At 41.3% G+C, this 22,473-nt stretch overlaps 2 protein-coding genes across 14 annotated transcripts in view; one reads left to right on the top strand and one right to left on the bottom strand.

Moving 5' to 3' along the window:
• Positions 1 to 21,163, bottom strand: LOC110508585 (autophagy-related protein 9A). 2 transcript variants are annotated; one of them, XM_090225432.1, is made up of 15 exons: positions 20,785 to 21,163; positions 20,379 to 20,513; positions 19,658 to 19,703; positions 17,107 to 17,169; positions 16,811 to 16,981; positions 11,312 to 11,453; positions 10,343 to 11,091; positions 8,861 to 9,014; positions 8,111 to 8,290; positions 7,550 to 7,795; positions 7,064 to 7,305; positions 6,747 to 6,840; positions 4,365 to 4,452; positions 4,069 to 4,247; positions 1 to 3,595 (listed from the first exon to the last, which is right to left on the bottom strand). In XM_090225432.1, the coding sequence occupies exons 2-14, from the start codon at positions 20,485 to 20,487 to the stop codon at positions 4,087 to 4,089; spliced, it is 2,445 nt and encodes an 814-aa protein (XP_090081558.1). In that variant the 5' UTR covers positions 20,488 to 20,513; positions 20,785 to 21,163; the 3' UTR covers positions 1 to 3,595; positions 4,069 to 4,086. The 2 variants fall into 2 exon arrangements, with proteins under 2 accessions (XP_090081558.1, XP_090081557.1); XM_090225431.1 differs by having other exon boundaries at positions 20,379 to 20,510; positions 20,785 to 21,139.
• Positions 21,104 to 22,473, top strand: part of LOC110508586 (cyclin-dependent kinase 5) — a 21,527-nt gene continuing 20,157 nt past the window's right edge. For all 12 annotated transcript variants that reach the window (XM_090225443.1, XM_090225439.1, XM_090225438.1 and 9 more), the window contains exons 1-2: positions 21,104 to 21,554; positions 22,213 to 22,432. The gene's annotated coding sequence lies outside the window, so the exon portion shown is untranslated. The remainder of the gene's footprint in view (positions 21,555 to 22,212; positions 22,433 to 22,473) is intronic.

Raw genomic sequence — 22,473 nt, forward strand, 5'->3', positions numbered from 1 at the left:
TATATTACATTTTTTTTATTTCAAAGTACATTACATCTTGGAACACACTTCAATGATTAAATACACACGAAATAAGAATTCCTTCGCCTCTATTCAGTTACTGAAAACAAACAAAATATGTATGATAAAGCTGTGTTGAAAACAGGTCATTTTGGCATGGTTTCTTCTCAGCTAGTGTTCCTTAAATTAAACAAAACAAACAAAAAACCTAAGTAACAAAGAAAACAAGATGCCTCAAACTATTCAACACTAGAATACGAAAACGTAGCACCTTGTACCAGTCAAAATATATATATATATATATATATATATATATATTTTTTTTTTACTGGTTTGTAGTGGATAAGAAGCAATGATATTGAGTGGGGAGACTCAAGGATGTGATAAAACAAATCATTCAACTTCATTGAAAAGGGTATAAAACACTCCCCTCATCAACAGCTTCTTTTGGATCGGGAAGGCAGACAGTGCAAAAACAAAAACGTTGATCAGATTCATTCTCTTATCAAGTGAAGGTGATTTGACTACTTTGATGTCAAATAGCAGTCTGGTGTAGTTCATGTTACACAAGCCTCATCCACAATATTAGAATACAATTCCCACTGTATATTCGATGCCAAAACATGACCAACCTGCCAAAATAAATACTGTACATCACGTGCTGCTAAAATACAAAGTCAAATTAGATCTGATGGTTTACATACAATGGTTTCTAATAAGGAACTAACGCCAACCCTAAGGCACTGCTCAAAATAAAGCTACATAATAAGCAAAGAGAAGTGAGGCAGTGAAATCTAGCTATGGAAACTGGCAAGACACATGTCTTATCATGTCTCCACAACTAAAACGCAATACATCAGTAATGACAAATGGAACACCAACAGCCATACCAATTGTAGCAACTGACTAAGCCTAAAATGTTACTGAAAACATTTAGACATTTCCCCTACTGGCTGAACTTTTACTGACCAGAGGTAACAACAACCAGGTACGCGATAGGCCCACAGTGTGGACGATAACAATACTACGCATGGTGATGCTATATGCACATTATACATACTGCGAGAGAGGCCACTGAGGATGGGAGTTCCACTCACTATCCCTTTGAGACCCCGGCTCCACAGGACCCATCTAAAATGTAGTGTAATGCAGGTATCGATCAATAGACATTTTATTTTCAGTCAGTGCAAAACGTTTGAGTCAATGTTAGCTTAGCATAGTTAGACTGATGACTACACGCACACCCCTTCGAAACACACATATAGAAAACAAAATGAAGAAAAGAGTCGTCAAACACCCGTGCTCTCTAAAGTCTTACAGTAGTGGTGGATACAGAGATATACATATAGATGTGCTCTAGGTTACTGGATCAGCCGGGCATGGATAGCAGCGACAGAGCTTTTGTGTAATGTTTCAATAAGCAGTTCTGGCTACAGTAACAAGGATACATTTCTAGGGGTGATGGGTGGGTTACATTCAGCATTTACACACAAACATGTTTGCTTTCCTTTGAGTTGTACTGTACTGATGAAACCACTAAGTGGTGCTAAAGCACACATGAAGGATTGTTTAATTTCGAGGCTGCATATCCACAAATGTGTCAAAGACAAAAACAACAACAACAAAAAAATCAGAAAATCAGTGTTGTTCAATGTTGCATGAGAATTACATCCAGGAAAATACATGCGTTTTACATGGGGCAAATTTAAGAATTAAAAAAATATATATTATTAAAATTAGATCCCAATCATATTTGGTATGAATGTATTTACTATAAAGATTAATTCTTAAGGAAACCAATAAATGCTAAATTAAATATGAAATACTAAAGATATTCATAACTTAAAGTAACTGTCCAGTGAAAATCTCACTTTTTAAAAGTTGACTCATACTCATACTCAAATAATGTTGTTGACTCGTACTATACTTGTATTTGTGGACAAAATATAAATTGAAGAGTGAAAAAAGGACTTCAAAAAACCCACATCTCAAACAGACCATTAAAAAATGTTTGCAATTTTGTCATATAATACGATATTATGTTGGCTCATTGGCTGAGCTGGCCAATCAGCTGTCTATTTGCATGACCGGTATACACCCAAAACATTCTGTTGTTGGGGTACACCCATACCACTCCAACACAGAAAAGCTGCTTCTTAACATAATTACTATTTTACTCATATTGTAATTAATTAAATAATTAATTATAGGGCATATCTCAGAAATCTGGACAGTTTAAATATTCGGGACGACAAAGGGAGAATTATCTTATTTAAAATGACATCTTAGGCTGTTCTCTGAGGAAAAGTAAAATACTGACATAGGATTAACTTACAAATAAAGTAAAACCACAAACTCCAACAGCTGTAATGACAATGTTAAGAACAGCCCTTATACTAAAAAGTCGACTTCTCGTGTGGATATTGGGGGAAGTGTTCCGTGAACAACATGTTGAGCAGTACATGCAAAATCAACAACACTTAATGATTTACTGTACATGATATGCATCTCTGCCTATTCTCATAGCTACCCACAACAAAGTAGTTACTGCCTGGGCAAATATGTCATCTTGATCTTCGTGCGTTTCTCAAGTAATACACCTCTGTTGCCAGTGGAGACAGAAGATTGGTGAACCTTTGATACAGAATAATCAAGTTATTACCTGTTAAATAATGTTTTAGGGTCACCAAGGACTTTAAAAAGATAAATAACTTAATACTGACGAAAACATGGTATTAGGCCCATTAAAGTCATAGACAGCAGCTTTTAATGACATTATGTCCAGTTTAGAAATGTGGTTAATGAATCTAGTCCATCTGTAGGCTTTTGTCAGATTTTCTTGTGGGGTCCTATTGGTGACCTAAGTAGTATAGTTGCAGCCTACTTCAGGTCACCGCATTACTTGGCATCTTTCCCAATCATTAAAACTGACAGAACATAAGACGCTAAAGTGTATTTACAAATGTCAAGCAATAATAAGTAATGGCCAAATACGCCAATGTATAATTTTGCCCTCAACTTTCCTCATATAGTGAAAATGGTCAGGCAGCTAGTATGACAGACCTTCACTCCGTACTCTCTTCAGCACCAGACACCATTTCCTCCATGAGAAAGTGAACCCGGACCCACATTGTAAAACTCCCAGATGCGCAAATAAAACATTTAAAAAAAAATAAACACATGAAGAAACGCAACAAAAGTGTGACAGGTGTTGCTATGTTCCATGCTCAAGCCTGCCCTGCAAGTCTCCTGGCTGTGCATGCCACCCTTTCCCCGAGTTCTAAACACACACACACACACACACACACACAATGCTCTTTCACACTCACACAAACAGACTCCAGTCCTCTATGAGCAACATTTATACATTTTATAACAAAATGATGACATGGTGAGAGGGATGGAAGACAGGTCAGTTTCCCTGATGCCACAACAACTCCTGATGTGATAGGAGAGGCATGGTAGTGGGTTGGAGGCTGAGACAATGGTTATCCAATGAGCTCTCCCAACTGCCGTGTTGTGTTACGTGATGTCATAATACTCGCCAACAAGATCATCTAAGGCCACAATGTTCATTGAGAAAGGAGTGGAAACACTGCAAACGTAGAGGAGAAAAGACAATGAGCCACACACACCTTTTTTTTAAGGTCCATTATGTAGTTGAGTATGACCTGACATTTCAGATAGAAATTAGAGTTATAGATCTGTCATTCTCATTGAAAGCAAGTGTGATAAGCGGTAGATCCATTCTATGTGCAAGATTTCTATGCCTCCCCTCTAAGTTTCTTTTTTGCTTCTTTTTACTTTTGGTTATCAGCTTCAAACAGCTGAAAACTACAATATGTTGGGTTATTACTGGTTATAAAGATATTCACAGTAGTTTGCTTGTTGTATCACACAACCGGGCAAACATTTTAGAAACCAGGAAACGGCGGAGCTATTTCTACCTATTGCTCGCATAAGAAAAGCAAAAACAGTACTACTAGATAGAACATTTCCCGACAAAATTAGCCTATAGGTTAGGGAGGAGTGTCTGTGTGTAGGAAATAGAGGTAAGATGGAACACACCCCTTTATTTAAGGCACTTTAACAACTACTCCTGGAGTCCTGTTTAGGAGTCGATCCCCTGTTGAGGACTTCCTCTTCCTCTGCATCCTCCTCCTCTTCCTCCGTCCAGCCTCCCAGACGCAGCGGGGTGGGCATGCTAGACAGGTGGACTGCTGTGTGGCCGCTGTGCGTCTGCGAACCTGATTGCATAGAGGGTCGGCGCATAAGACAGTTGATAAACTGGATGTCATAACCCGACATGCTCCATCTGACTTAGCCAAGATCCTAAGTAAAACAGATGAATGACTGTTACGTACCCGTGTTGCTGATTAGATCTCTCATTGGCATTGGGTTCTGCCACTGGCCTGATGTCCTCTGGTGGGGGAGCGAGTTCTGTTGGTGGACCTAGAGACAGAAAAGGACACACTTGTGTGTTTGTGTGTGCGTACTAGGGCTGACCCCATTTAGTCGACTGGTCGATAGTCTGTTGGTGGACTGAGAATTTTTTAGTCGAACAGTTGCACAAATCTTGTTTTTTTTAATGGCACGTCTTGATTGACGTCTGTTTCAGTTGACTAATCCGTTGGAGGCCGTGGAGATGGCATACCAGTATCACCAGTAGTACATTTACTGTTAATTCCCATAATTTATCATCTACAATGTATGTTTGGTTAACGTAATTTCTGTTAATGCAGTCAATATTATTATTATTATTATTATTATTATTATTATAGTCTTTTACAGTTCTCATTGTCAGGGTGGACACGCTGTTTGCAGAGGGTACAACTTAGGCTACAATAGTGAGAAACAAGTTTTGGTTTATTTCATTCCATTTCCGAGCGGTCAATTTATTCACTGTTTTGTTTGGAGCGCTCCTGTCAATGGTGAGGAAGGATACACACCCGATTACGCACAGAAGTAAGCCTTGGTTGCCGGGCCTGCATGCAAATGTAGGCCTATAAATGTGCCCATTTGGGGATCTGATAGTATTTCTGATCGTCTTAACTCACCACCACTAATGAGCCGTGGAGCTTCTAAGTAATTTTTTCATTCTGTCACGCTCGTCTGCATGAATGGACCAAGGCGCAGTGTACTTAGAGTTCCACGTGTTTAATAAATATGATACTCACCAAAAACAATACAGAAGAAAACGAAATGTGATGTTCTGGGCTGCTCACAGGCAGCTACACAAAAACAAGATCCCACAAACCACATGTGGGAAAAGGCTGCCTAAATATGATCCCCAATCAGAGACAACGATAGACAGCTGCCTCTGATTGGGAACTATACCAGGCCAACAATGAAATAGAAAACATAGATTGCCCACCCTAGTCACACCCTGACCTAACCAAATAGAGAATTAAAAGGATCTCTAAGGTCAGGGAGTGACATCTTCACCTCAAAACAGCAAGTAAAGGGAGGTCTGTTTTTATATCCATTGAGAATGACAATAGTTCCTTAATGTAGCATACTTGAAAAATATTTCCAGCTCTCTCCCTTTTGATAATCACCCAGCGAGAAAGGAAGGGGGAAAAAAGTAATGCTCTGATCCGGTGGAAACGTCATAAAATAGAAATAGCTGATTAGGGTAGCCTAGTGGTTAGAGCGTTGGACTAGGAACCGGAAGGTTGCAAGTTCAAACCCCCGAGCTGACAAGGTACAAATCTGTCGTTCTGCTCCTGAACAGGCAGTTAACCCACTGTTCCTAGGCCGTCATTGAAAATAAGAATTTGTTCTTAACTGACTTGCCTAGTTAAATAAAGGTAAAACAAAAAAATAAAAAAAAATAATCCCTTGCGCAAATAGCCTACAGATGTGCCTGTCCAGAGCTCACTGGCTCATGAAACTCCAGAACACTAATATTTTATACAATGTTTCAAGTTCCTCGCAGAAAGGTCATGCGTAGTCAGCTGCAACGTTTTTATTTGTTGGCATTATATGTATGCTAATTTTACATAGTCCCATAGGGTGGCGCACAATTGGCCCAGTGTCGTCCGGGTTAGGGTTTGGCCCGGGGTAAATAAGAATTTGTTCTTAACTGACTTGCCTAGTTAAATAAAGGTTCAATCAAAAAAAAAAAATTACTAAAAAGTTGGCAATGGCAATATTTGATTAAGATGTGTATCATTTTTCATTTAGATATCATTTTTATTAAATCACATGACAATTTTGAGACAACTTTATTATAAAATAAATGAAACTGTTCCACGAAAATGTGCATATGAAAATCATAATTGGCACGCGGATCGGTAGAAATGACAAGATAAATTGGCACTCCAAATGGGAAAAAGGTTGCAGACCCTTGGTATAGCCTATTACTGGCAACTTCGGGAGTGTAACGGCAGAATCTGCGAAGGCCAGAAGCGGCAACGGGAGGTGGTGGTTCGGGAACAGGTTTTGTTTCTTCTGGTTAGGCTACCTTGATCTCTTGTTCCCTCTTGTGTAATATCTGTCTTTTAATTATTTAATCGGTGTGCTTAAAGTATTAGACAAGCTTAGTAGCCTACATATTGTTGATTTTATTAAAAACACATAGGCTGTGTCTATATATGGAATAACACGCACAACATTTCGACCAGCCGAATGGTCGAAAGAACAGACCAAGATCGACCAAGATTTTTTTTTTAGTCGGGGACAGCCCTAGTGTCCCAGTTAAATAAACATAAGGACCCTGAGGTCATCCCTTTGAGGTTACCTACCTCATGCATGTAAATAGCATGGAGACTCATCTCGGCCAAGGCAAACTCTGAAAGCATTGTCGTGCTCCTGATCCGAGAGTCACTGGCTGACATGCTGAGGAAACAACAACAAGCTATTATTAGCAAGCCTAAAAAAACATCTAAATACACTGTTATTCATCACTTAATCCACCCACTTTCAACTAACCTCAATATCAAATCAATAACACACTTTTGGCATGCAAGTATCCAATCAAGCAACTCTTTTGTGTTATAGAACAACCTAAACATTGTGTGTCGTGGAGTGCATTTGCAGAGCGTGGAGTCTGTTTATCTACCTGTCAATGACAGTGCGGTCACTGCAGTACATGGTGCTGTCGGGGTGGGTGGAGGGCAGGAGAACATGCGAGTGGGATCGGCTGGCGTGGGGGAGCTGGGAGTGGGAGATGGACAGCGAGGCCAGGACGCTGGCGGCGGCTGAGGCAGCCGTGCTGGGAGGGACGAAGCGGCGGTCTCGGCCGGGTAGGCCTGACGCGGTCAGAATAGGGTGGGCCAGGACACTGGCCAATAGGTTGTCAGGCTGGACAGGAAAACATAACCCAGAGATACAGAGGTCAGTATACAAGAAAGCTGACAAATAACACAACATAATGTAATCCAATACTAAACAAAAATCTTTAAAAAATGACAATACATTGACATCATTGTTGGATGAAACCGTTTGAATGAGAGTAGGGGTGCTGATACAGAGTGTTGAGGCAAATATCTTCATGTGTACTAACTGTGACTGACTAGGAATTGGTGGTGGTGAGTTAGTCACTCACTGCGTTGCCGGACTCGTTGGAGAGCAGTGAGGAGCAGAGCGGGGCCTCAGAGAGCAGCAGCTGGGTGGGGGGTCCTCCCTGAGCGTCCTGGTGCACCTTCTCCTTTAGATGGCTGATGAACACTGAGCTCTCCTGTGGGGGTTGCCAGTGGGGGTTCTTTATGGTGAAGTGCATCAGGGACAGCTCAGTCTTGCCGTTCTCAGCCTGCTGGTACACAGATGCCTCTGTCTGGCCCTCTGACATCCACTGAAAAGACAACCGGGTGGTTATACATCACTCACAGGAACTTTGCCCAACAAAAATATGAATTAACACCATTATACAGAAGTGGTCACAAATATCAGGACAACAACACCACACACAAAGTGTAAACTGATTTGTAATGGCATGGACAGTATGACTGATAACGTGGCGATATCTGACGATTAACCGCGTTAGTCTCTCATTTCAACATGCCAAATTACAAACGCTTTTCGCACTAACGACGCGACAAATCTTCCCCAATACGGTAAACATCCCAAATGAGCGAACGGTAAAGCCGCAGAGGCGACCTGAACTCACCAGTGGGTTTCCGTGGCGACGGATGTCCATCTGTGCGAAGGAGCAGATGTCGCCAACTCCGACCACCTCCACGGTGAAGTTCCTGAAGAAGTCGATGATCTCCAGGGACTTGTTCCTCAGGAGGAAGATGAGGATGAAGGGCGTGACGATGGGGCTCAGCAGCTCCTCCAGGATGAACACCTAAACAGACAGAACACGGGTGAGTTACACTAGAAAGGGATTCGCATTGGGAAGATATGTTCAGACTTCAGATCCGCACGCTTAAAAGGGATACTTCGGGATTTTGGAAATGCCCTTAATCTCCTTCCCCAGAGTCAGATGAACTCGCGCATACCATTTATGTGTCTCGGTGATCGGTACGCAGGAAGTTGGAGGTAGTTGTGCGAGCCAATGCTAACTAGCAATGACTAGACGTTCTTGGGTGTCTCATAGCGTATAGCCTTCATTGACGTCAATGAGAGAGTTGCGAGAACAGCGAAGCACTCGGATCTCAAGTCTGACTACTTTACATAGTGTCACCCAAACAAATGTTTAAAGTGCTGTAACATCAATTCATTCCTGTGTGGGGCGTGTCATATTATGGTGAATTCATTTGAACATAAATAACTACTTACAATTAAAGCACTTGTTTAGGTATTGAGTCATTCCTCAGACCGTATGCCATAAAGCCATATAAAGTTCAGTAATTCCTTTCCATCTAAGGTGAAGCCAATGAGCCCGTCTATTTACTGTCTGGCCCTTCTCACCCACCGCTTTGTACTGAAACAGCTGTGCCACCTCGTCCCGGGTCTCACTCTTGTTGGCGTTATCCCTCCAGTGGTCTGGCATGTAGTGGATGTGAGCCAGCACACACTGCAGCAGCTGCTCCGGGCACCACACCATGTGTTCGTCTGGGATGAACGACCTGAGAGGGCATATTCATACAGACGTCATCTCTCTTTTTCACACAACACATATGACATAGATCATGGACAGACTGGTATGTTTGTGGGTTTTGTTCACAAACATTGGCACATCCTAAAATCCGATGATGGTCTCGGTAATGTGTTTTCGGACCTTCCCCTGGTCGTATTCTCGCGGGGCAGAAATCTCAGAGACCAATTGGTAAACTCTGATTTACCACACCAAGATATTCCTGAACAACGTTTATTTGCGCCCCTACTGGATGGAAATTACAAATGTAATGGCTGTGCTCAATGCAATGGCACTTATAAATGTAGATCCTTCAAACACCCCCAAACAGGGAAATCGATCCCAATAAAAGGTGTTAGTACGTGCTCCACTAAGGCAGTTATTTATCTTATAACTTGTCCTTGTGGTAAAAATTCTGTAGGTAAAACAAAGCACGAATTAAAAGTACGTATCTCAGAGCATCGTAGCACCATTAGGTGTAAAAACTTTACTTCTCCAGTTGCGGCCCACTTCTTGGAGGCAGGCCACTCGATTTCGTCTCTGCGTTATATTGGCATCGAACATGTCACCCTCCCTAGGAGAGGGGGTGACCTTGATAATTTATTGTTAAAATGAGAGGCTGCCTGGATCTTTAATTTAAAGACCCTTGCGCCCTTCGGTCTCAACGTAGACTTTGATCTGAAGCCAATGACTTTGCCATTGTAATTGTTTGTAAGCTTGTGTAGTCAAATTAACCTATGATCGTATGCTATCCATTTGTTGTTTGTATGCTGTTCTTTGTATGACATTTTAATATTTGATTATTAACCAACGATATTAGGCCACTCTTGGCCATGATTACAGACACCTGTGTCTTTTGACACTATATAAACGAGTCATCCCGCAGTGTTTGTGATTATACCCTGATGAAGACAGCTTGGCTGTCGAAACGTTGGTAATTACATTTTTGTATCTGAGCTCCTAGAGTGTGCGGCTCTCTTTTATTTTCAAGTCTTCTACTCCGCTAGCCAGCACCTCGTCTTAATAGGTGTGTGTTTCTTTTTCTTCTACATGTTTGTGGGTTTAACATAGGCTGAATTTCTTTATGGATAGACGTTCCCTAGAGCTCCCTCCCTTCTACCCCCTCGCTCATTCCTCATCAGATTTGTTAGAATTGGTGGAGTGGCAACCATATTCTGGAAACTAGGTTGAGCTGTTCCATACCAACTCATCCGCAATGGGAAGCGGGAAGGAACGACTTTGAACAAAACACAACCAGTACAAGATCATCCCGAGAGGTCACCATTCCCCCTGTGGATGCCATTTTGTCTCCTCACTCACCTGGTGATGGTGATGACCACTCCCAGCACGGTGATGGCGGTCAGGATATGCTGCACGGTCAAAACATCCTCGTCGTACACGGTCAGCGCGATGAGCACGGCCAGCACCGAGCCCGAGAAAAACGCCACGTTCTTGGCCAGCACGGTCAGCAGCGGTGAGGTGAACGAGTTCATGTACTTGGAGGTGGGCTTGTAGCCGCGACCCAGTCTGCCGTGCAGCTCGTGGTCCAGCTCGTTGAAGTGGCGCAGGTAGAGGCGGCCGTACAGGGACCAGCGGCGTGCTCCCAGACTCCCCGGCTCCCTCCTGATGACCTCGGTGTAGCTGAAGAAGGCGTAGAGCACCTGCCACACCAGGATGAAGGGGCAGAGGAGCAGGTTGGCCACGCCCATCAGAAGAATGACCCGGCTCAGCTGCTGGGCCAGCTCCAGACGGTTGCCTGCACGTTTGTACTTGGGGTGCAGGTTCCATTTGTTTTGGAAAAGCGACCCCGGACCCCAGAAGAGAATCAGCTCAAAGTTGTACTTGAGGCCCTGGGTGAGGAACACCAGATTGCCCAACAGGGGGAGCTGTAACTGTACAGGTAACAGGGACTTGTTGACCATGGCTACCATGTAGTTCTTGAAGCGCAGGATGCGGTGGTAGATGTCCAGCTCAGTTAGCTCCTTCTTGTGGATGCACATCTGCTGCTCCCGCTGCAGGCTGATCAGACGGTCCTGCACCTCCTGCCACGTGAAGTTACACAGCTCGCCCTGAAATGGCGAAAGGGCAGAGGTCAAAGGTGTTCAGAGATTGTACCGTGATAGGAGGGACTCGTGCGTAAGGCGGGTGGGCACGACCACAAACATTTATCTTGGCGTCTTTTGAAACCATTGTAATCCAAGCAATCTTATTTTGCTAAAACAGTTGCTAAAACTACCTTGAACCATTTGGCAGATCACAGTTTCATGAGACTGTGGGATCACGCCTTACCATTCTGATCTTCAGTGCTTTGATGTAGAACTGTCGGATCTCCCAGTAGTGGAGGACGTTGCAGAAGACCTTGATCATCCGGTAGACCCAGAAGATGGCTGCCATGATGAGCAGGAAGATGATCCAACTGTTCTCCTGGATCCTACAGAGGAGAAGAAAGGATGACAAAAAGGGGGGAAATTTTATATTTAAGAGATTCGTGTTTTTGGTCCCTGTTTGACATCAGTGGTTCATTCCACGTAGTGGAAAATGCATGCGTGTGGGAAGATGGCACGGGCCATTCATCAGCTGCATAAAGAGCAGGTCAAAATCATTCATTTTCACCATTGATGTATGATCAAAATAACCATCTACAAATGAGAGTAAAGGAGCCTTATGAATCTGTTGCTTTTAAGACTCCTCATGGTTGACCTGAACCAACCACATGCTGTAATTAAGCTGTGGGGCCTGAGAGGTAGAGCTCTGCTACCCGACCAGCCCGACGGGCATGTTGTTTCATCAATAACTAGGGTAAGGGCAGGGCTCGGGTATCACTAAATTGATCACTAACATTTTGAAGCGGAGTCATTAGTCAGACATGTCTGACTAAGATCATAACATTGTGTCAGAAATGCTTTAACCTCGTCAAATATAAGACAAGAGAGATTATTTCACAAAAAATAAGTTTAGAGATGACGAAAAGTTGCTAACAGCTGTCTCATGGCTCTTCATTAAGCGGAGCAGCTAACGGACTTACAAAATGGCGGAAGTTATTTCTGATTTGGCAGAAGCAATCGAGCCTGGGTAGGGCCTGAACGTCACTTGCATGGGTAGGGCTCTGGCTTAAAATTAATGCCCGTGCAAGGCTCTACTGAGAGGTATCTTCAGATACTGCACTCCTGTTCACAGTTTGTTGCTTGGATATGTCTCAGTAACAGTCTCTCCTGCGTATCAGAGAATTACTAAGAATCAGCTGGTAAAGTATCCCATTTCAAGTCACACACAGGTATGGACACACATCTAGCTAGCCATCCTGGTAAACATATTCAGGAGAATAAACAAATGCAGGAGTTTAATTTTGAAATGAAAAACCAAATACAAACAGCGTTGTGACAAAGTTAGGCTACTTCCTGATTTGTGTGACATCTCTTTAATTTCAAGACCAACTCAATGATGAAACAGAGAGGAGTTGGGGGAAGCAGACTAAGTCAGTAGTTCTAAAATGGTGGGACATGCTGTTCCTGGGTTAGAATTCCTAGCAGTGGTGTGTAATCATCTTCTATATAAACACCCATTCAGTCACTGAAGTTTTTAGGGGGGGGGGTCTACTATAACCCCGCAGTCTAGGATTGTGTGCAGAATCAGATTAACGATATTGCAAAAGACAAGCAAGATGGTTTATCCATTTTGGAAAAAGATTTTGCTGTGGTGGGGTCTGGGTCTTGCTGCAGTACTAGAGGATGTCATGTGGTCCACAGGCTGCCTGCCCAGATTTCACAGTGATTCCTTCCAGCTACTGAGTCTCACCATTCAGGGACTATCCATTACATGGTTTTCCCTGGTACTACTCTGAACACAGATACACAAATAACCTGATCCAGGAACCAGTCATCCACTACAGGCTGGCGGTGTTGCAACTTGTGTTTACAAATGTTTTAGGAGAAGGCTACGTGAATATGCAGGGCTATAAATCAGTCATAGCAGGATAAATACTTAACTGAATCTATTTTTTATACTTAAATGTAGTATTTTGAAATAAACATCTAAAATGTACAGTAGTTGCTAGGCTGTATAAATCCCATAGAGAATGCTCACTAAACGCTAATGAGCACATTGCAAACATTTTATAGAGTCTCAAACACCACGTGACTGGGGACGACAGGTAAGCTTCAGAATGAAAAATGATGTCACAGGTGAAATGAAGCACGCAATCATCTTTATCTCCTAACGTATTGCACGAGTTGACTGCAGGTACTTACTTAAAAGTAGCTACAAATATTCAAATGTATAAAATATATTGAAAGAAATTGTTTCAACGCTGTTGACGGTATTGAAAAACCATCCCATGGCTATTTCTAAATAAGCCAGTATGTTGCAAGGAACTTAATTTCTCTTTCAGATGTGTCTTTGACAGAGAAGTCATGACTACCAAAGCTTTTGCTTGGTAGGCATAACTAACTAAGCTCTTTAACACAAGGTTTCTCAGCACACATTACTCAAACAACTCAAATTTCACTACAACAGCAGCCATTCCCTCGGTCCATTGAACAGAATTAGACTTAAGTGCTCGACAGCAATCCAAATGAGTTCAATTAATGACCACTTTCAATTAGGTAATAGGAAATGACAATAATAAGACTGCCACTCAAAAGAGCTCATTTTACAATTAACATCTCTGATACACAACTAAATGTACTCATCATAATGTTCTGAGTGGAAGAATAACCCAAAGGCAATGTGAAAGTAGGCCAATGCTCTGTGCTCCACGAATGTGAGCCTATCTTACAGTAAAACCATATCTCTCACAAATCTAATAAGCAAATATTAGCCTCGGAATGACTGGTCAAAATTACATTATGCTGTACAAATTAAATCTCTTTTCTCAACCCTGATGAAGTTCTGCAGGCTCTTAGATATATACCCTGGTATTACTGTGGCCTTGTCAATACACAATTTAAATGAAAAAGGATTTAGATTCTGACATTGGTTGTGGTAAGACAAGTGTACATCAGGAAAGTGTACATCATGCACTCAAGCACCTTCATTTCTGCCAGATAATGTACAAAAACAATAAACCTGAACTGGTAACAGAGATAACTGGGTAGACATTGTTAATGTTGTCCTCTAGCTGGAAAGGGCAGATTTTTATGGAATATCTACATAGGCGTAGAGGCCCGTTATCAGCAACCATCACTGGCACGTTGTGTTAGCTAATCCAAGTTAATCATTTGAAAAGGCTAATTGATCATTAGAAAACCATTTTGCAATTACATTAGCATGGCTAAAAACTGTTGTTCTAATTAAAGAAGCAATAAAACTGGCCTTCTTTACACTAGTTGAGTATCTGGAGCATCAGCATTTGTGGGTTCGACTGCAGGCTCAAAATGTCCAGAAACAAAGACCTTTCTTCTGAAACTCGTCAGTCTATTCTTGTTCTGAGAAACAGTTTTATTGCTTCTTTAAATCAGAACAACAGTTTTCAGATGTGCTTACATGATTGCAATTAATTAGCCTTTTAAAATGATAAACTTGGAATAGCTAACACAACGTGCCATTGGAACACAGGAGTGATGGTTGCTGATAATGGGTCTCTATACCTACGTAGATATTCCATAAAGAATCTGAAGTTTCCAGTTACAATAGTCATTTACAACATTAAAAATGTCTACACTGTATTTCTGATCAATTTGAGGTTGTTTTAAATGGACAAAATAAATGTGCTTTTCTTTCAAAAACAAGGACATTTCTAAGTGACCCCAAACTTTTTGAAAGGTAGTTTATATATACAGTTGAAGTCAGAAGTTTATTTCAAGGCCTACCTTCAAAGTGTCTCTTTAGTTGACATCAAGGGAAAATCAAAAGAAATCAGCCAAGACCCCAGAAAAAAAATTGTAGAGCTCCACAAGTCTGGTTCATCCTTGGGAGCAATTTCCAAACGCCTGAAGGTACCACGTTCATCTGTATAAACAATAGTACGCAAGTATAAACACCATGGGACCACGCAGCCACCATACCGCTCAGGAAGGAGACGTGTTCTGTCTCCTAGAGATGTACTTTAGTGTGAAAAGCGCAAATCAATCTCAGAACAGCTGCAAAGGACCTTATGAAGATGGAGGAAACAGGTACAAAAGTATCTATATCCACAGTAAAACGAGTCCTATATTGATAAAACCTGAAAGGCCGCTCAGCAAGGAAGAAGCCACCGCTCCAAAACCGCCTTAATAAAGCAAGACTACGGTTTGCAACTGCAAATGGGGACAAAGATCGTGCATTTTTTCGAAATGTCTTCTGGTCTGATGAAACAAAAATATAACTGTTTGGCCATAATGACCATTGTTATGTTAGGAGGAAAAATGGGGAGGCTTGCAAGCCGAAGAACACCATCCCAACCGTGAAGCACGGGGGTGGCAGCATCATGTTGTGGGGGTGCTTTGCTGCAGGAGGGACTGGTGCACTTCACAAAATAGATGACATCATGAGGAAGGAAATGTATGTGGATATATTGAAGCAACATCTCAAGACATCAGTCAGGAAGTTAAAGCTTGGTCGCAAATGGGTCTTCCAAATGGGCAATGACACCAAGAATACTTCCAAAGTTGTGGCAAAATGGCTGAAGGACAACAAAGTCAAGGTATTGGAGTGGCCATCACAAAGCCTTGACCTCAATCCCATAGAAAATTTGTGGTCAGAACTGAAAAAGCATGTGCGGGAAAGGAGACCGACAAACCTGACTCAGTTACACCAGCTCTGTCAGGAGGAATGGGACAAAATTCACCGAACTTATTGTGAGAAGCTTGTGGAAGGCTACCCAAAACATTTGACCCAAGTTAAACAATTTAAAGGCAATGCTACCAAATACTAATTGAGTGTATGTTAACTTCTGACCCACTGGGAATGTGATGAAATTATTCCCTCTACTATTATTCTGACATTTCACATTCTTAAAATAAAGTGGTGATCCTAACTGACCTAAGACAGGGAATTTTTACTAGAAATAAATGTCAGGAATTGTGAAAAGTGATTTAAATGTATTTGGTTAAGGTATATGTAAACTTCCAACTTCAACTGTATACACACACACAATCCATCTACCAATATATCTATTAACAGGCTGACTAAATTGCAAAATAAATGTAGAAATCTATATTATTCAATTATTAAACCCACACTGCTCACGCGTGCCAACGAGCGTCTGCGCTGGCAAGAGCTAAAATAGAAATCAGTTCTATTTGTGACGCAGATCGCACTGCAAGTCATGCCTCTCCCATCTCTTCATTGGTTTATAGAAGCAGGTACCCACGTGCCATCTCCTCATTGGTCATACCCACATGGGTGACTGAAAGACGAATGAGGTCAGTGGCGGTAATGCACCTAATTTATTAAAGTTGCCAATTGCAATATAAAGTAAAGATAAGAAAAAGCCTAGAAGGAGGAGATGACTAGAAACGATTCAATTCACCGTTTCATGTTTGGATACATTTTTGGAGTAGAGGACCGTGTGCATTTCAGGTGAAATAACAACTCAATGTGTATATCCCAGGACAAATTAGCTATCAACAGCAAGCTAGCTAAACGGGACAAATTAGCTAGCAAGTGCAAGCTAGCTAGCTAAATTACCATAAATGTTTAATGCTTTTCGACCTGTCCCCAAATTAATGTAATTGGTTCAGAGTTTGTTTTATTATTTTAACCTGTGTGTCGTGATCACGTTTGGTGTGGGGGGACAAAATAAATTTATGCACTATGGCGCACACGCGCAGCCGGTTTGGGTTCCATGTAAGACAATGCTGATTGACGTACCTCTCAGTGCACTGCTGGCTTGGTAGGATGGCATCAGGCAGAGTAACCTTGTTTCTGTCCAGGGGGTTCTGGCCAGGTCCTGTATGGTTCACTGCCCGATTGGCAAACAGGATATCATACTCCACACAGTTGAACAGGAATGTTGTGAATGTGACCACAAACAGGAACTGACTGCAATAAGGAGTTTGAGATTTTGGGGTTAAACATTAGCCGATATAAACTTTGAATATCGTTTTAAAAGTAAAAAAATATATCTTACAATAGCATGAGGATTGTAAATAAATCGATAGACTTACAAAAGTTCAAAGAACTCTGATAACATCATACAGGCAAAGCCATTCTTCTGATGGAACTGATAGATGTGGAAATTCAAGTAAAGAAAAACAAAGAATTGAAAGGGAAATTCCATCTCATAACATCAACATCATATTCATTATCTCCAACACCATACCAGTGTCTACATAAGTGAGGTGTCTACATATGCGTTTCTATAAAGACAATAAGGTCCAAAAATATGCTTCTCTTTAACACCACAGGGTAGGATTTAAAAGTTAAAAAAAGACAGTTATTTTTAAAACCTGCAATGAGCTTAGCCAGAGGGAGGGTATTTTCTTGCTCTCCACGTCACCGCAAATCAAACATTTTCAAAATCACTTGTTTTTTATGTTTTAACTTTGATATCATCATGTAGAACTTTTTCAATTGGATTATTTTCTACAAAATGTGGAATTTCAGCATTTTGACATATGTAGACAATGATATTGTGCTGGAGATAATGAAACTGAGGTTGAAAAGTGGTGGAATTGCCCTTTAAGTGTTGTCACACCCGACAAAACAATTACTCTGAAGTAACCTTTGATGCTTAATCGAATAATAACAATGCATGTTTATTCGTAATTTTTTAAGTAGACTTAATACAACCCATGGAGAAGGAAAAAAACAACAAAGCAACTTGAAGTGAACCAGTCTGGCTTCAATATCATTAAAGTACAGAGCATTTGATCTGGAAGAACACACATAATTGAAAGTCGTTCTCCTGAGGCAAGTGCCTAATTTAAAGTCACTGCATCATAAATTGCATTTGTATCTAGCGACATCATACTGCCTGGATTAGATTACGATGTCAAAACTGTGTCTGAAATTGCCTTTTTATAAATTAGATCATTAGGTGACAGTACAGAAACACACATTATAAAGCTGCAATTTTAAACATCACCTTGAAATAAATTCTTCTTTGCAACCCAGTAAGCCACAGCATATACAGTGTCTTTCGGAAAGCATTCAGACCCTTTGACTTTTTCCACATTTTGTTACATTACAGCCTTATTCTAAAATGAAGAAAATAAAACAATTTCCTCAGCAATCTACACACAATACCACATAATGACAAAGCAAAAACAGGTTTGTAGAAAAAACATAAGTATTACATAAGTATTCAGACCCTTTGATATGAGACTCAAAATTGAGCTCAGGTGTATCCTGTTTCCATTGATCATCCTTGAGATGTTCCTACAACTGGATTGGAGTCCACCTGTGGTAAATTCAATTGATTGTACATGATTTGGAAAGGTCTATATAAAGGTCCCACAGTTGACAGTGCATGTCAGAGCAAAAACCAAGCCACAAGGTTGAAGGAATTGTCCGTAGAGCTCCGAGACAGGATTGTGTCGAGGCACAGATGTAGCGAAGGGTACCAAAACATTTCTGCAGCATTGAAGGTCCCTAAGAACACTATGAACTCCCTTATTCTTAAATGGAAAAGGTTTGGAACCACCAAGACTCTTCCTAGAGCTGGCCGCCAGGCCAAACTGAGCTATCGGGGGAGGAGGGCCTTGGTCAGGGCGGTGACCAAGAACCAAATGGTCACTCTGACAGAACTCCAGAGTTATTCAGTGGGGATGGGAGAACCTTCCAGAAGGACAACCATCTCTGCAGCACTCCACCAATCAGGCCTTTATGGTAGTGTGGCCAGACAGAAGCCACTTCTCAGTAAAAGGCACATGACAGCCTGCTTGGAGTTTTGGCACTCAGACCATGAGAAACAAGATTCTCTGGTCTGATGAAACCAAGATAGGAACTCTGATTGCCAAGTGTCACGTCTGGAGGAAACCTGGCACCATCCCTACGGTGAAGCGTGCTGTTGGGATGTTTTTCAGAGGCAGGGACTGGGAGACCAATCAGGATCAAGGCAAAGATGAACGGAGCAAAGTACTGAGAGATCCTTGATGACAACCTGCTCCAGAGTGCTCAGGACCTCAGACTGGGGCGAAGGTTCACCTTCCAACAGGACAACGACCCTAAGAACGCAGTCAAGACAATGCAGGGGTGGCTTCGGAAGAAGTTTTTGAATGTCCTTGAGTTGACCAGCGAGAACCAGGACTTGAACCCGATCTAACATTTCTGGAGAGACCTGAAATTAGCTGTGCAGCAACGCTCCTCATCCAACCTGACAGAGCTTGAGAGGATCTGCTGAGAAGAATGGGAAAATGGGAGAAACTCCCCAAAAACAAGTGTGCCAAGCTTGTAGTGTCATACCCAAGAAGACTCAAGGCAGTAATCGCTGCCAAAGGTGCTTCAACAAAGTAAAGGGTCTGAATACTTATGTAAATGTGATATTTCAGTTTTTACTTTTTAGGAAATTAGCAAAAATAAATAATTTAAACAGTTTTTGCTTTATCATTATGGGGTATTGTGTCTAGATTGATGAGGAAAGAAACAATTTAGTCAATTTTAGAATAAGGCTGTAATCTGACAAAATGTGGAAAAAGTCAAGGGGTCTGAATACTTTCCGAAGGCATTGTATATTGCCAGAGAAACATGTTTTATCACAACATTTGTTAAAAGGATATTCTTGTGAAAAAGTTGTCCAGATTCTTGATATGGTGCCATGAGTCTGCAAATTAGGGGTGAAAAAAAGAGATTCAAAGAAACCATTACTTTTTTCCCCCTCAACAAAACAGCAACAACAGTTTTGATCAGGTATGAATCGAAGAAAACAACAACTTTAAGTGAATCTAGTGCCTGTGCTTATAAGTGATTGGGGGGGAGGGAATCGATAGTTACATTTAGGGATACTTATTTTTGATGATACATTGTATCGTTTTGACAATATTGCAATATTATTTTTGTGCTAGTTGGCTGCACCAAAACTCCAGTATTTTGCCTTCATACTTTGTCCTCCATTTTATTTTTAAATTGGAAGACAATTTGTTTTCAGCACTTTTATTTCCATGACTGATCAAAACTCGTTTTGTCATGGCTCTCATCCCTTTGCAGCAGATACTGTATATGGTGATCAATATGTTTGGAACATCGAATCACAATACATATAGAATTGTGAGAATCATAATGCATATCATATCGGCACCTAAATATCGAGATAACATCTTATCGCGAGGTCCCTGGGAATTCCCATTCCTAGTGCTTATAGGAAACAGGAATCGTGCTATTACTGTGTCATTACAAGAAATCACATTTCTCACCAAATCATATTGTACCATATGATAGCGTTATGTCTAGCCCTGATAGCTAGGACAAGATATGTTATGTAATATAAGTGGTACAGTACCTCTCAGGCCCTCTGGCACATGTACTAATAGGTCCTCTTCCCCGTGAGGTGAGTCCTCCTCAAAGTCCTCAATCCGTTGGTACTCCTGGTAGGTTTCTAAGTTGGCCATAGTGCTTCACATTCTCCCTGCACCTTCTCCAACAGGCAAGTTGGGAACACACACACACACAGTGTTATTGTGACGTTGGTTTTCTATGCAGTTGCTACCTAGTTAACAACATTAGTTTAAACAAAATCAGACAGGTGAGGGGGATTGCTAGGTAGTTACTATACGTTAACTATTATGCTAACGTTATCTAAATAACATTACATACAATGTGGCGTTGAATGGTTACTTATGACCAACAAAGCTATAAACCAGCAAGTAGCTAGCTATCTAGCAAGGTATGTAGTTAACTGTTCTTACCTCTCTCAGCTTATTTTCTTGCTAGTCAGTCAGCCAACGTTTCTCGTTTATCCTTGACTGTCTTGACGTAACGCTGATACGGTACCGTTACGTTAGCTATGTGGCTAGCTAGCTGTTGTTCCCTTCTCGGTCCATTCGCTGGATTCTGATTTCAAGTGGCCTGGATTAAATTCTACGTCAATTGTCGCGCTATTTGCTAGAATATCCACTGTTATGTTATATAACTAATAACCATTTAGGGTTGATAACCATTTATGGTAGATAACCTAGTTAGCTAGCTGGATCATTTGAGGTGGGCTTCCACTGTTCTGTCTTTCACAAACAAACCTCAACAAAACATAATTTGACGTCACTTGGTTTTAACGATCGTCACTTCCTCAAGACGATTTCCCCCCACTCCCCTTTTCACAAATGGAAGACAGCATCGTTGCCAATGATGATCAAGAATGAGCAATACATTTTTTTATTTAAAAAATTCAGATATGGCCATATTGTTTTTCGTGACCAAAGTGCATGTTTTGTTATTATTGCCATATACAGTAAATTAGATGCATTCTGGGATAGTGTCAACATGGCAGCCTGGGTGTTGTTCAAGCTTGTAGCCAAAGAACTAACCCTGTTGTACACTTCTGAAAAAAGTGCTTAGTTTATTTGCATTTTGTTACATTTCCGTGAACAAATGTTTCAACACCACAGCAACACAAGATTTATGGAGACAGCCACGTTAGGACAACTTGCTAGTCGACTAATTCCGGTAGTCAGCTGATCAGGTGTGTAATCGTTAGCCAAACACGTGCAAAAAAAGTTTATATTGCACAAATTCAGGTAGGTTTTTCCCCGTTTCATTCAGTTTGCTTCCGTTTAAGAAACGTTTGCAACATAATCGGCGTAATGAATACGCCCCTGATCTGTCCCAAAGTAGTAGTGTCGTTTACTGTAAAAAGTGGTGGTAATCGACCATCCAGAGGTGTCCCAATGCACTTGTAAGATTCACATTTATTTGACCTTTATTTAACCAGGCAAGTCAGTTAAGAACAAATTCTTATTTTCAATGACAGCCTAGGAACAGTGGGTTAACTGCCTGTTCAGGGGTAGAATGTACCTTGTGAGCTCGGGATTTGAACTTGCAACCATCCGGTTACTAGTCCAACTCTGACCACTAGGCTACCCTGCCGCCACAAAACAATAAGTGTAATGAGAAGCCCACCACATAGCTGTTAAGCTCATGTTGTCCATGTTTGTCAAACTTGCACAATAAAGATAGCACTACAAATAGTACAGGTTGTTGTAAATTATACATGTAATCACCCAGAAATTCATTTTAGTGGCGTTTTCTTTTTGAGAATGAACCCTTACAGGCCATGCTAGTCATTCTCCTTTGAATAAAGGTTGAATATTTTAAACCTAACATTATGGTTTTCGTTTCAGATCACGGCTATACACAACACAATTAGCCAATGCAGGGAACTTCTCTGGACAGCCTAGTAAAGCTGCTGGACATATCTGGGGTCTGGCTCAACGAGCAGTCCGCAAATCGGCCTGCCGGACGTCAAGACTAAGGGGCAGTGCTGAAGTTCATCCTGTCGACTGGCATATCCTCTGGGAGTTTGTCAAACCCCAGCTCTTTGCCCTTCTTGGTGCTGTCGTGGTGAGCAACTTAACACAACCCTTACAAAAAAAGATTGCAGT

This window comes from Oncorhynchus mykiss, chromosome 28 (genome assembly GCF_057628025.1).
Source record: "Oncorhynchus mykiss isolate SJ-2025 chromosome 28, ASM5762802v1, whole genome shotgun sequence".
NCBI classification, from domain to species: Eukaryota; Metazoa; Chordata; class Actinopteri; order Salmoniformes; family Salmonidae; genus Oncorhynchus; species Oncorhynchus mykiss.

Excerpts from the sequence above, each read along its gene's own strand:
- LOC110508585 (XM_090225432.1), bottom strand. The coding sequence starts at position 20,487 with ATGGCCAACTTAGAAACCTACCAGGAGTACCAACGGATTGAGGACTTT. Across the intron at positions 16,982-17,106 it reads TCAGAGTTCTTTGAACTTTT|TCAGTTCCTGTTTGTGGTCA; the intron begins GTAAGTCTATCG and ends TCCTTATTGCAG. Across the intron at positions 11,092-11,311 it reads AAGCACTGAAGATCAGAATG|GGCGAGCTGTGTAACTTCAC; the intron begins GTAAGGCGTGAT and ends TCGCCATTTCAG.